Source organism: Tamandua tetradactyla, chromosome X (genome assembly GCF_023851605.1).
Source record: "Tamandua tetradactyla isolate mTamTet1 chromosome X, mTamTet1.pri, whole genome shotgun sequence".
NCBI classification, from domain to species: Eukaryota; Metazoa; Chordata; class Mammalia; order Pilosa; family Myrmecophagidae; genus Tamandua; species Tamandua tetradactyla.
The window spans coordinates 40,449,971-40,464,459 of record NC_135353.1 but is presented as its reverse complement, the minus strand read 5'-3'; the positions used below and the strand labels follow the sequence as shown (position 1 = coordinate 40,464,459).

Genomic DNA, 14,489 nt, shown 5'->3' with positions numbered 1-14,489 from the left:
TAAAACTTAATATAACAGAGCCATGATGCACAATTATAAATATTTTGTTGAGGTTTCCATAAAATATCAGTTAAGCTAAAATCTTAGTATATATGGCATGAACTCTTAATGTCTTTTGTTAATAAAGTATTAAATTGAAATTAGTTTGGCTTGTTGTTATAATTTAATACAAACTTAAAAATAATTTTACTTATGAAACTTGTCACAACACATTGAAAATATAGATGTATAGGAATTCCCTAAAATCCATCATGAATAGAGTCTGGAGCTTCATTGTATAAAAATGTCTTTTGTGGTTTTCATACACAGTTTCACTTGTGGATTTCAGTATAGCGTAGAAGTTATGAGACCATCTATGGGCTCAGACCACCAGTTTGTAGTTCTGTAACCTTGGGCAAGTTACTCAACCCTCTGCTTCTCTGTTTCTCATCTGGAAAACTGGAAACTGTAGTGCTACTTTCATGATTTAAGACACGTACAGTACCTGGAGAAGTGTTAGGTACATGGTAATTGTTTCATGAATTTTAGCCATCATCATTGACTTGTCTTGTGGAAAGGAGCCATAGAGAGCTAAATTAGACTACAAAATTGAATAGCTGTATATGTTCTGATGACAACTACATGATGATTTTAGGCTATCTTGAAATTTTCCTTTTCCTACAACAGGTAATTGCTGATTATAAGGGTGAAGAGTAAAAAAGCCTTGGCTCTTTTACCTGCAGACATAGAGGAATCAAAAGTAGAGAAATTAAGGGAGAAAACGCAAGTAAGGGAGGTAAGGAAGAAAAAGTTCTAATATATTCAGACCCCTTCCTCTGCCACCTCTGACCCTTGTACTCCCCTCAGCCTTTATCAGCAGCAATAATGAAATTGCTGAGGAAGGTTTGCCCAGGATAGAAACAGTATTTCCAAGTAAAGATGGAAAGCAAACCACTTTTTGAATTGAAAACTGGAAAAAAAACATACTATTTTCCTGAACCCTAAGCATTAATTTTTACTGAAGCTGGAACCAAAGCAAAGTTACATCTTCAAAATCAAAAATTAACACTAAAACCAGAAACAACCCTCAAAAGAAACTAAAAACACAAGTAGAGTAGTAACCCAATATGTATTTTAAAAATTATCTTATTTGCAACTAATGAACTAAAATAAACTAATTTACAACCCTAAGAAATTGGAAACTTCTGCAGGTGGGGGGAGGTAAGGTTTGTGTCGTTTATTCATTTATTTAGTTATTTTTGATCTCCTAAAAATGCCTGGGATAGTGCTGGCTGTACAATTTTGTTCTCAATTTCCACTTTTTAAATCGACTTCCTGGAATTTTTCATGGCTTGAGTTTCTTGGTACTGAATCCTGTTTCAAGAGAAATCATAACAAAAACTTACTTCTATTTTCAAGGTTAGAATATTAAGGATAAGATCACTCATTGTGAATAAGATGTTGGGTGTGCTGGTACTGTGACGCATACTGTAAATAAGTCAATAGTTCAAGCTTATGTTGGTTAAATTCAACATTTCAATATTCAGAGTGCTTTTTTCTTCAACTCAACTACAAAGAATCCAGTTCTCCACAACTTTTACATAAACATTCACCCTCAAATTAAGCAGAAAAGAAATTTTTTATTGTAAAGAGAAGAAATTTCCATATACCCTTTGTAAAATGTTAAATATAAATGCTAATCTTGGAAACAGAGAACTTAATCAAATTTCCACATTGCTTCAGGGTGGCTATATGTGAAATGCAATTTCCATTGTATTGAAACCTCTATCCTGTAAATATTTATCTATTTTCAAAATTGCCAACATACTTGAAAAAGATTAACTGGTTTATTCTCAAGGCACTGGAGAAAAGGAAAATTTGCTTGCATGAGACATTTGCATGTATTTATTCTGTCCACATAGAGAACTTCTTTTGAGTGATCATGACATTTAATTAGAAATGAATCATCCCAGATTTGGTCCTAATGACTGAAGGAGAAGAAAAGGAATCAATAATCAATCAATCATTTTCATCACTGTACCTTTTTTCTCTGGTTTATTGGAAACTTTTCCTCCAACTGGAGAGTAAGTAGTTTCCATGGACTCAGTCCCTCTGTTTCCCTTGCTCACTCCATTTTCATAGAGCTGTCCTTCAACTGGTTGCAACTGCCAAGTTAGGCCAAACAAATGTACTGCTGCAAGAAAACAAGCCATACATTAACTTACTCCAGATTAACAGAGGTCTCCAAATCAGCTGTCCTTTTGCAAGTAAAAGTACCATGACCAGTTTTCTTTCATTTAACCCAAGTGATGGAGACTTTAATGCCTACATCATGTATGCTGCTATTTCTCCAAGTAGCTATTGTTAAACTTTGATACAAGTGATAGTATTAAAAGTCAGAGTATTAGTCAACCAGCTATAGTGGGATTGGACTCTACTCCTCAATGTTGTGACCCTTTCGTTTCACATTTCCCTTAGTCATGTCACTGCAGTTTGCATATGGAAACTGCAGGCTAATGTGGACAGTCTATTAACAGAACAAAGGAGACCTCTATGGCTTTGATTAACTTCAATTCAGCAAATAATTCCTGAGTGCCTAATATGTATAAGGCACAATGATAGTTGCTGCTGGTGTTAAAATATAGATGACTGTTGGGGTGGAAGTTGGTAGTGATCAAGTATAAAATAACCATAATATAATGCAGAATAATTGACAAAAGAGAAATTCAAATTGCTAACAGAGGATTAAAAAGATACCCAGTGTCGGTCGGTGTGGAAGAAAAAGGGCACTCTCATATGCTTTTTTTTTTTTTTTACATGGGCAGGCACCAGGAATCGAACCTGGGTCCTCTGGCATGGCAGGCAAGCATCCTTGTCTGCTGAGCCACGGTGGCCCGCCCTCATATGCTTTTGATGGGAGTATAAAAACACAATGGTCTTTTCGGAAGGCAATTTGGCATCATTGCCAATAAAACTTAAAGTTCAGCTTACCCTTTGAGCCAACTTATTCAATTTTTATCAAATAATCATAAGGAAATTAACTATGAATGTGTACCAAACTAAAAGCCTATCCATTATAACATTTGAAAATAATATTAGAAAGTTATGGTCAAACACAATATTCTCGAAGAGGGCATTAATTAAATAACTCATGATGTAATAAAAAGATTATGCAACAGTTAAAATCATGTTGCAGAAGACTATGCAATGCAGAGGAAAATATTTATGATGCATTAAATGAAAAATATCAGGTTACTAAACTGTATGAATGATACAGTCTAAATTGTGTTAGTGCATATGTTCATGTCTAGAAAGAGAAAGGGCTGGGAGGATATGTAGCAACATGTTAATAGTATCTGTGGGTTTACGGAGAATTTTCATTTTCTTCTTTGATTTTCATATTTCCCATACATTTTACAATGAACATGTGTGATTTTTGCCATCTGGAGAGAAAGAATTTTTGAAAAAATGTTTTAAAAGCATGATAGACTACAAATGGCTAGGTGATCACATGAAGGAAGTAGAGTGAGAGATGGACCTGGAAAGATATGTAGGACTTTGATAGGCAGCAACAAAGAGTGGGGTTTGGGGGAAGTTAAACAAAATAGGCATTGTAAAGCACAGGATACATTTGAGGCACAGGAAGTTGCTCGGTTTCATTGAAGCTTTAGCTATATGTAGGTGGTAGTAGAAATTAAGGCTGGTAGGATACATTAGGACCTTGAATGCCAGGTTTAGATATTTGGATTCAATTTAGTAGGCAACAGGGAGATATTGCTATGTTATAAACTGATGAGGGAGGTTATGAGGGTTTTCTTTAGGAAGATAATTTGATAGTGAAGATTTTTAGGCAAATAAATGCTATCAACAGAATGTCCTATGTAGAAAGATATATCCAACAGTTTCATGGACATGGATGAACTGGAAAGCTAAAGATTAGGCAAGAACACTAAATTGCATGGCATTGCATCAGTCTAGGTGAGAAGTAACGAATGTCTCAATTAGGGTAGTGGTAGTGGGAATGGAAAGGAGGTGATTCCTTGAGTGGAAATTGCATAAATAGCATCTCAAGACTTGGCAGTACGATGTGTGTGTGTGTGTGTGTGTGTGTGTGTTTGTAGCTGTGCTGCAGGAGGGCCCAGGAAAAAGTGAGGGAAATGAAGGAATCCAAAATTGTCCAAGGTTTTGAGCCTGAGAAACTGAGAAAATGGTGGAACAATTAATAGGGTTAGGAAATTCCACACTTATCCCAGCGCTTGCTACAAATAGCTGATGCTGAATATGTGTTTGTTGAATCATGACTAGTTTTACAGGTGCTATGGGGCAGGGAGGGGAGACCAGAAGAATATAATGGATTTAGCTTTGAGGATCCTTGGTTCCAGGGACTGATGGACCATCTAGATAGTGATGTTCAACACAGGGGGTTTGAAGTTAAGGGGAAATATTAAAGGTAGAACAGGACTGAAGAGTCATATTCGCAGAGGTAACAGTTGAAGTGGTAAGAGTGAATGAGGTTACTGAGGGTAGAAAATATCAGGAGAGAGTAGTGCCTATGTCAGAACCTGATGAAAATATTTATGTTTTTTCACTGGATTTTTCAAACATCAACCAAATCTTACCAACAAGTTTAAAAAATGCTAATCTGTTCATAACCCAGCTTATATTTCTTTGCGTTCCTAGGCAGACTGAAAGGGGCTAATTTGTATGTCTAACACACATATATAGTATATGAATTAGCAACTGAGAATAGAAAAAGCTAACCAGATAGTCTATTTAAAAATCATTAACCCACCTTCAGTTGGCATTGAAAAAATTTCTAACGTTCACCTTCTAATTTATCACTAAATCTTTTAAACATTTACTTTGGTTTGTACCCTTTTCTTTTAATTATGGCTAAAGTTACGTAATGAATTTTCCTTGCAATTATTGTGAACAATTCAAACTCAGAGGACAGTGGTTTTGAGTAAGGTATACCATGGCGTGTTAGTAAATCTAAATTAGTGACATCCCCAAGATTTACTTGCTAAAGGACTCAAAATTTGGCTAGGTTAACATACTTGGTTTCTCAGTTTTATGTGAAACTTGGTCTCCTGTGCCCCCAAATAATTTAAATATGATGAATATTTAAAAAAAAAAACTGTTGAAAATGTGTTTGATTTCCTTGGTTCAGTTACTTTTGTGAAATGAGATGGGCCATATGGAAAAAAGGGCATAGTAGTTCTCATTTGCAAGATCAAGAGGGTTGTTTTATTTACTCTGTTCAAGTTAAGCAAGTTTCCTGATGGCATTTGAAAATGAGAGAAAAAAATGCATGTGGTAAGAATCATTTCAAAATAATAAAGCAAGGATGAATTTTTCACCCTCAAATGAAATGGGTTGCTTCTAGTAAGTCAAGACGGATAAAGAGGTATGGGCACATTTAGTAGAATACCCTTTGAAGACAGTGAAACTTTATAATTTTTTGAACTTACTGTATATTTTCCATGGAACAAACTTTTTGGAATTAATATTTGTATTAATATATAATGATAGTTAATTTACTTGTTATATACTGTGGATACCACGGCAAGGTTACTGTCCTTTTCCTCCTCCAAACTGAACTTCCATATATTGAGTTTGAAAGGAAGTAAAAAATACATTTCTGTGCAGGATGCACTGAAGTCATTAAAATCAAATGTTTGAATTCTATTAGAAATAAATAATATTTTGTCCACAATAAAGCCATTAAATAAATTTATATTGTTCTTTGGGGTAAACAAATGCACCACTAGGAAAATATGATAGTACTCCTACATCTACTATATGTTTGTTGGTCCATTCAAAACGTATTTTCAGGGCATGTGCTAGGTACTTTGGAATCTTGGAGCTGTAGGCAAAGGTAAAATTAACAGTATTTAACAGCCAGTGATAGTGGATATCAGACATAAATAAGCAATTTGACCTAACCAGTGCATCCTGGCTGAGTAGCAGCCTTGAATACAAAGATGAAGGAGGCACAAAATCTTTAGTTTCTGGTGGATCACTATCTGGATCTATGCTATGTACTTATAGCTACACTCTTTAAGTGAGTCCTCCAAACCCAAATATATACACTATGAGCCAACTGGCTAGAATAAAGAATTAAGGGTATATCAGTAACCAACAAATGGAACAGTATTGATATATATTGGGTGAACAAATGTTTTTTAAATGCCTACCTTGTGCTAGGCACTGTTATTCTAAGCAGTGAATTAAATAGACAGAATATTTATGCTTCCAGAACTTATCTGAGAGAGTGGTTAGTTAAGACAGGCAGACAATGAGTAAATATACAATATAATTAAGATAATATAACTGCTATGGAAAGAAAGAAACAAATAAATGACATACTATCAGATAGTTATAACAGCAGTGAGGAAAACATGGGTCAAGGTATTCCGGAAAGGCCTCTCTAGGGAGGTAACATCTGAACAAAGACCTGAATGAAGTGAAGCCATATGAATATCCTAGTGGAGGAACTTTCCAGGCAGATGAATAGCAATCACAAAAAGCCCTGAAGTCTTACATGGAGTGTGTAAGGAATACTAAGGAGCCCAATGTAGCTGGATGCATAATCCTGTTATTCCTATGTTCTAATCAACCTTGCTAACTGTTCACTAGTAAATAAGAAATAGATAGAAAATTACTTATACTTCCTAATGAGCATTATAAAACAGAAGTAATTTAAGTACCCCTGCCTTCAAATAAGATCAAATATATTTTTCATAAAAATATATATAAAAATATACATCCTTGGTGACTAGAGATGAACACTAACCAGATGTCTCAGAGAGTACCAGTTCGGTTATTTCTATTTCCCTGATATTCAGTCACGGGACAGAATGTGCATGCTTGTTCAGATATTCCAGGACTGTCTCTCCAGATGATTAAGAAAGGCAGAAGAAGGCTCTTTTAACAAATGTTCCTTGGTGTTAAGCCCTGTACACTTCACAATTATTATCCTTATTGTTTTATCTAATTGCAAAGAGCTATGCTCTAAAATTATAAATTCATTACAAATCGAAGGTAACAGATGTATTATTTCACTGTCTCCAACTGCAAACTCAGTCAAGCACTGTGGAAATCAAGTCAGGCTGACTTCACGAGCAGTAACTTTCCTTCATGTGAACATTAGGACTGAAACCTCCACGTCTCTCTGTACTCTCTGCTAGGATATTGGAATTTGTTTCTTTTAAGTATACTGATAATCTTTAATAACATTTATATCTATAATGCCTTCCCATGCTACTCTCCTTCAAGAAGCAAATATTCACTTATAGAGACAGACCGTAGGAATGCTCCAGAAGTAGAAGTGGGAAATAAATGCTAAATGACCTAGCCCCATGCTGTCCAATATGGCAGTGACTTACCACATGTGGCTACTGAGCACTTGAAATGTAGCTAGTTGGAGTAATATGTGATGTAAGGGTAATATACACACTGGATTTTGAACATAGTATGAAAGAAAGAATGTAAAAATATCACATTAATAACTTTATACTGATTACATGCTAAAATGATAATATTTTGGAAATATTAGATTAAATAAAATTTTAATCTAATCGTCTTTTTACTTTTTAAATGAGGCTACTGTACAATTTTAAATTATGTTTGTGATTCACATATTTCTATTGGCCAGCACTGATCTTGGCTATCTAGAACATTTCACAAAAACATTTGATGTTCCTCTTTTAGCACCATAAAAACCACTATGTTAGATTGAAGGTATCTGTTTACATGTCTGACTCATCATTATTAAGCAATCAAAGGGCAGTAACCATGTTTTCATCTTTCTATCCCTGGTACATAACCCTATTCCTGGTAGTCAAGAAGTAGTCCACTTATGCACTGCTGCTATGACTATGAAAAAATAAAGCAGTTTTGCAAGGCAATTTTATGATATCAATCAAAATTGAAACTGGGAATGTTTTTTTATCAAGGAATTCTATTTTTGAGGAATCTTTACTAAAGAAATAATCACAAAGGTCTATAAAGAGGCATGCACAAGGAAGGGTGCTGCAGCATTGTTACCATAGTGGCTTTGCTAATATTTTAAAAAAGAATAGAACAACCCAAACACTCATCAGTGGGAGAGTGGCACAGCCATATTATAGAATGCTATGAAAGAATTAAAGGGACTGATACTGAAAGACTATCAGAGATTGGAGGAATTTAAGAGACATGACAACTAAACGCAATGTGGGATCTTAGGTAGGATTTTGGAACAGAAAACATTAGTGGAAAAACTGGTGAAATCCAAATGAAAGTCTACAGTTTAGTCAATAATAGCGTACCAACATTAATTTCTCAGAGATGGTAATTGTACCATTGTTATATAAGATGTTAGGGGAAGCTGAGTGAAGGGTATATGGGAATTCTATGTTATCTTTGTAACTTTTCTGTAAGTAAAGTTATGTCAAAAAAAAAGAGAGAGAGGAAGAGGTCTTATTCAGCGGTGCACTAAAGTTAGTTTGAAATGATTTACAAGAGCAAACTGTGTGCATCTCTTTCCAATTCTGCCTCCACCAACTTCATGTTGGTAGTTAAAATAAGCCATGGTGGGAGTATTTACACCACAGAAATTAGCAAATGTTTTAAATCAAGGTTTACTTACCCAGATAGCTAATTGCTAAATATCTAATAACACACAATTGAATGACCTATATGTACTGACACGGAAAGAACTCAAAGATTTGTATAAAAAAGGTTGTAGAGAAATATACGTCTTTTACTATTTAAGTAAAAATGTATGTATAAATAAATACCTGTTCAAAAGCGCCATAGAATATAGTTTGAAATCCATCACCTTAGAAAATTATCTTCAAAATATTTGAATAGGAAAATTTTATTTGCTGGGAAGAATTCCTTTTATATGAATTAGAATGTCATTATAATGCTAGTGTTAGGGAAATATGACCAACGTCCATGCTATGTTGTATCGTTTGCATACACTCAGATAATATTTGAATTCAATTAATAACAAGGTACATATGGACTTGGTAATGAATATATTAGTGCAACTTTACAATGTGAGACTTTTAGGTCATATATAAGTTTGCTTTGCTTTCAGGAATTCATCTTGCATCTTAAAATGCACACACATTCAGCTAAGGATGCTAAACTTTATTTGTTGGAGCAAACTTTTGACATAATTTTCTAGTTCTACCACATAATATTTGAAATCTTTCTCACAAATGAAGTCCTGACCATTATGGATGATACCATAGCTGTCAAATCAGGCCAAGACAAAAGCATATGATAGTTTTCAAGATAATTTGTTTTCCTCTTTGTCAGTATTTTTTCCCTGCATATTCCTTCAGTCTAAGAAATACTACTGCTTTTGTACTTTACTTCCAAACCTTGTCATAGTTACCGATCTACTTGTATGTTAGAGAATCCTTTTCCTGAAAAATATAACAAAAACATTATCCTAGTTGTGATTCCAAGTGACTTTAAGTTTTCAACTTAACTCCTAAGGGAAGCAACCTCTCCAGAAGTATACTTCAACGGACACCATGTGAAACTAGATGCTTCTACAAGAACCATCACTGCAAAAATAAAAGGTACTTGAATTAAGTTCAGTGATCATTAACATTACAGAAACCAAGTTATCTTTCCATCTTAAAATAAATTTTATTTCATTACATTAAATTAATGCAATGAGAGGTCATTGATAAATTACCTTCAGAGCTCAGTTTTACCCTGGTAATAACTATATTATATACAGGATTGAAAACCATTTGTTTTCAGAGAAGCATTTTTGAAGAACTAAATAAAGGAAACAACGCATATTTATTTATGGTATCTTAATTTGCCTCAGCCGTTTCATTCATGTTTTCTTTTTTTTTCTTAGGGTTATACAAATACATGTTTCACTAAAAATATTATTTGTACTTTTACTACGTTATGGATATAAATAAAATATGTTTAAATGTTCCTTTTCAAAGCAATTTTTAATGTTGCCTATATGGCTTTGAGAGCCCTTTCAAACAATTTTGATATCCTGGAAAGCTGTTATGTAGGGTATGGGTAGAATTTATTTTAAAATAAAAGATTTCACTAATTAAAAACAAAACAAAAAGAAAAGCATTTTAGTTTACACAGTTTTACATAACAGATTTTGTAAGTCTGTCATGGTGAAACAGTAAAATTTAATGCCAATAAAAAATAAACTGAGATACTACACAGAGGTAATGAAGACAGCTTTGTTATTGTTCTACATGTTTGAGTCCTGATTTATCTTTTTCTAAGTGTAATGAATTATTCTATATTGTAGCATACTTTTTTTGCCTTCTTTATCCAATACCCAGTTTAGAAAATATTCTATCAAAGTCATAAATCATTTTAATATCACAGTTCTATATTATATTATCTTAAAACTTTCATTTACTATGTATTTTATATTTTTCAATACAAGGCTACAGCAGTATTTATAAATAACATGCTTATGTGGGTACCTTATCACACATTTCATATATGCTCTCCATTTGCCGTTGCCTAGCAGGCCCATCTGTGCATTCTTTATCAGAAAGACACAATTATTTAGTGTTTTCATCTCAAGCCACATTACCAGTAAGTGCTCTTTATAACTCAAAACTTATTTACTTTCTATTATTATTTGCTTTGTGGAGTCAGTAGGAATAATCAGCATAATGATGGGATATATTTTTTCTAAAAATATTTTAATGAATAATGTAGGAAAATATTAATTTAGCTAGGAATAAGCACTTCTGATTTTTTTTTAATTTTTATTTTTTCTTACTCATTTTACTTTATTTTCTGCTCAAATAATTCTCCCTTTCACTATGGTCCAAGTCACTGACTATTACTTCATCATTATCGATGATGGACATTTCTTGGATTCTAAACAGTCCCTCACTCTTTTTCTTGATTTGACCACTGTTTCAATTTGCTAAAGATGCCAGAATGCAATTGTGCCAGTTTGAATCTGTGGTGGACCCCAGAAAAGCCATGTCCTTTAATCCTCATTCAATATTGCTGGGTGGGAATATTTTGATTTTTCCCATGGAGATGTGATCCACCCAATTGTGGGTGGTAACTTTTGATTAGATGAATTCCATGGAGGTGTGTCTCCACCCATTGAAGCTGGAGTTGCTTACTGGAATCCTTTAAAAGAGGAAACATTTTGAAGAGAGTGCCTTTTGTAGAGCTATGAGAAAGCCAGCAGATGCTGCCATGTTCATCATACGCCCTTCCAGCTGAGAGAGAAACGTTGAATGTCATCAGCTTTCTTGAACCAAAGTGTCTTTATCTGGATGCCTTAAATTGGACATTTCTATAGACTTGTTTAATTGGGACACTTGCTTAGCCTTAGAACTGTAAACAAGCAACTTACTAAATTCTCTTTTTTAAAAGCCATTTTGTTTCTGGTATATTGCATTCCAGCAGCTAGCAAACTTAGAATAGCAATATACCAGAAATTGATTGCTTTTACAAAAGGGATTTATTAGGTGACAAATTTAAAGTTCTAAGGCCATGAAAATGACTTCTGAATTAAGGCATCAGCAAGATGATATCTGGACTCTGAAGAAAGGTTGCTTGCACCTAGAGAACATTTGTTCAGCTGGGAAGGCACATGGCTAGTATCTGCTGTTCCTTGCTCCCAATTTGTTGCTTTCAGTTTCTGATTCCAATGGCTTTTGCTCTATGTCCTTTGGGTCTTCTCTTACTGTCTCTAGGGCATTTCTCTCTCTAAGTGTCTGAGTGTCCTCTCTTAGCTTCTCTGGGGCAAATTTACCCTATCCACATGCATGGGTGGACCCACTCTACTGGCCTGAGATTTCTTGTCTATAGACCTCAGCTTCCATGGTTCTGCCTTTGAAGTCATTTTCCTTCAATTTGTCCCTTTTATTCCAGATTGGCAGTGGTTGTATTCATACAGATCTCACAAAAAAAAAAAAAAGAAATAAAAAACAATTGTTGGCTTGCTATGCAGCATACAGGGGTGAAAGCCATCAGACAACTGGAATTTCCATAAATCCTTCCTGGATTACTCCATCTTCAAGCCTGGCTCACCCTGACATGGCTGACCAGTTCCTGTTTGGTTAAATCCTCACATGGGGCACTATTCTCTGGCATTTCATTTTCTGGAAGCCCAGAATTTTTCAGAACTTTGTATGCAGGTGTTCAATTCTCAGCTTAGCCTTTTCTTCTCTCATTTCACTATAAGCTGCAAGGAAAAGTCAAGCCACACTTTACACATTTAAGTTGGAAATCTCTTCAGTTATCTATCTCAGCTCATCACTTTTAAATTCTCCCTTCCATCCAACACCCGTACTCAATACTGCCAAATTCTCTGCCACTTTAAAGCAAAAATTGCCTTCCTTCCAGTTTGCAATGACACATTCTTCATTTCTATCTAAGTCCTCATTGGAAGTAACTTCAGAGTCCATATTTCTACCAGCAGTCTCCTCAAAGCATTCTAGGCCTCTCCTATTAAAGTTCTCACAATTCTTCCCAAACTGTCCCCTTTATCCATTTAAAAAGTTATTCCAATATGTTTGGTATTTGCAAATCCCAGCAACACAAACCATGAAAATATCCAAATTAAAGAAGCAAGAGTAAGATACCTTGACTCTGAAGAAAGGCTGCTGGCATCTGGGTTTCCTCTGTTACAGGGGTAGGCACATGTTGATGCCTACCAGTCCCTTGCTCCTAGGTTCCATTAATCTCAGCCTCTGTTTCCAGTGGTTTTCTCTCTGAGTATCATAGGTCCTTGCTTCCTTCTCCAAGGACATCTCTTTGAACCCTCTGTGCCCTGTGGATCTCCTCTCAGTGTCACTATCAGTCTTGTCCTTGGTTTCATCTCTCTGCTCTCTGTATCAGCTCTCTGGCTTTCTTCAAAATGTCTATAAGTGTTTATTTTCTTGCTTAGCTTATCCCAGGACATTTTATCTCTCTCTAAACATCTCTGGTTTACTTTCATAAAAGGCTCCAGGAAAGGATTAAAACCCACTTTAAATTCGCTTAATCACATCTCCACAGAAATAATCCAATCAAAAAGTCCCACCCAACAATAGGTCTGCAACCACAAGAATGGATTAGAAGAACATGGCTTTTCTGGGGGTACATAACAATTTCAAACCAGCACAACTCCTTATTGGTAATGATATCCAAGTTGTTTTTAAAAGATCCAAATAAAACAGGTGATTATGGAAAGTAAGAAATAGACCTAGAATTTTTAGAAGTTCTGTTCTCCTCATGACCATTTGCTGTGTATAGACCTAAATTTAAAAATGAAAATATAATAATTTATTTATATCCATAACCCCTGGTAGCTGACGCTTTGAAACTCATTTTTCCAATTTAGTATCTTGTATCCATAGCATGGTATGTGCCACTGCATAAACTTTTCAATATTAAGATTAAGATTGATTTCAAATTGCCTTGCATTACCTGATTATTCACAGTTCACATAAAAAGCAGGACTTATAGGAGGCTGAGGAAGTAGAAGATATGATAGAGCAATAAAGCTGAGAAGAAAGAAGATAGAAAGCTGATGAGTGGCAGAAAGCTATAGCTGGGCATGTGCTGATTCTTCTTGAACACCTTATAAAATTTGGTCAGATGAAGAGGTACAGAGAATGAGGTGGGGGAGATAATTACAGAATTTGTTCTGGGTTTTCTAAGGCAGCACCAACAGTATTTTTTTTTTTGGAAAAGTCACAAATATATGCTTGAAATGGTTCTGATTTATGATCATGATCCTTACACTTTCTCCGCCTTTTATGCAAAAATTATTTGTTTACCAATTACTACGTGTTAGACACTGTCCAAGGTGCTGAAGATACAACAGTAATTGTTTACAAAAATATTTGTCCTCCTAGAGCTTACACTATTTAAAAGGAAGAGCCTATCATGTGCTAATTAAGAGCATGTACTCTAGAATTAAGGTGCCTTGGTCAAAATCCAAACTCTGCTATTAAGTAACTATGTGACATTTGGCAAGTTATAATCTCTTCCATCATGAAAATACCTCATCATAAAATGGGCATGATAGCACATACTCCATAAGGTTGTTGTGCATCAGTATGCATAAGGTACATAGAAAAATGTCTGGCACATAATAAATGCTCAGTAAATGTAAGTTGTTATTGTTAATCCTGGCTGATTTTCCCCCTAAGCTAGTCTTTCCAAAACAATCTTAAAAGTGAAGAAAGGTCTTCCTGGAAGATGGCGGCTTAGTAAGACGCGCGGATCTTAGTTTCTTCTCCAGGACACCTACTAGGGGAGTAGAAACAATACAGAAAGCGCCCAAAGCCACAACAGAGATAAAAAAGACAGCGTACCCCATCCTGGAACGGCTGGCTGGCTGAGAGAAGCAGCTCGGGTGAGATCGCCGAGGCGCGCGGGCCTTACCGGGCGGGGTGGCAAGCGGCCGGAGTTACTCCCTTCCCCCTTCCCGGGCCGGCTGGGAGAATTGGAGAGGCGGTCCCCTGAAACAAAGACGGCTGGCGCCCACACCACGCGCA

The 14,489-nt window shown here is 35.3% G+C and overlaps 1 protein-coding gene across 1 annotated transcript in view; it reads right to left on the bottom strand.

Annotated features, from left to right (window-relative positions):
• The window catches only part of TENM1 (teneurin transmembrane protein 1), a 1,173,786-nt gene that overhangs the window by 352,082 nt on the left and 807,215 nt on the right, over window positions 1–14,489 (bottom strand). Inside the window, exon 8 of the mRNA XM_077145946.1 lies at window positions 2,021–2,173. Coding sequence (XP_077002061.1) covers window positions 2,021–2,173 — 153 coding nt within the window. The remainder of the gene's footprint in view (window positions 1–2,020; window positions 2,174–14,489) is intronic.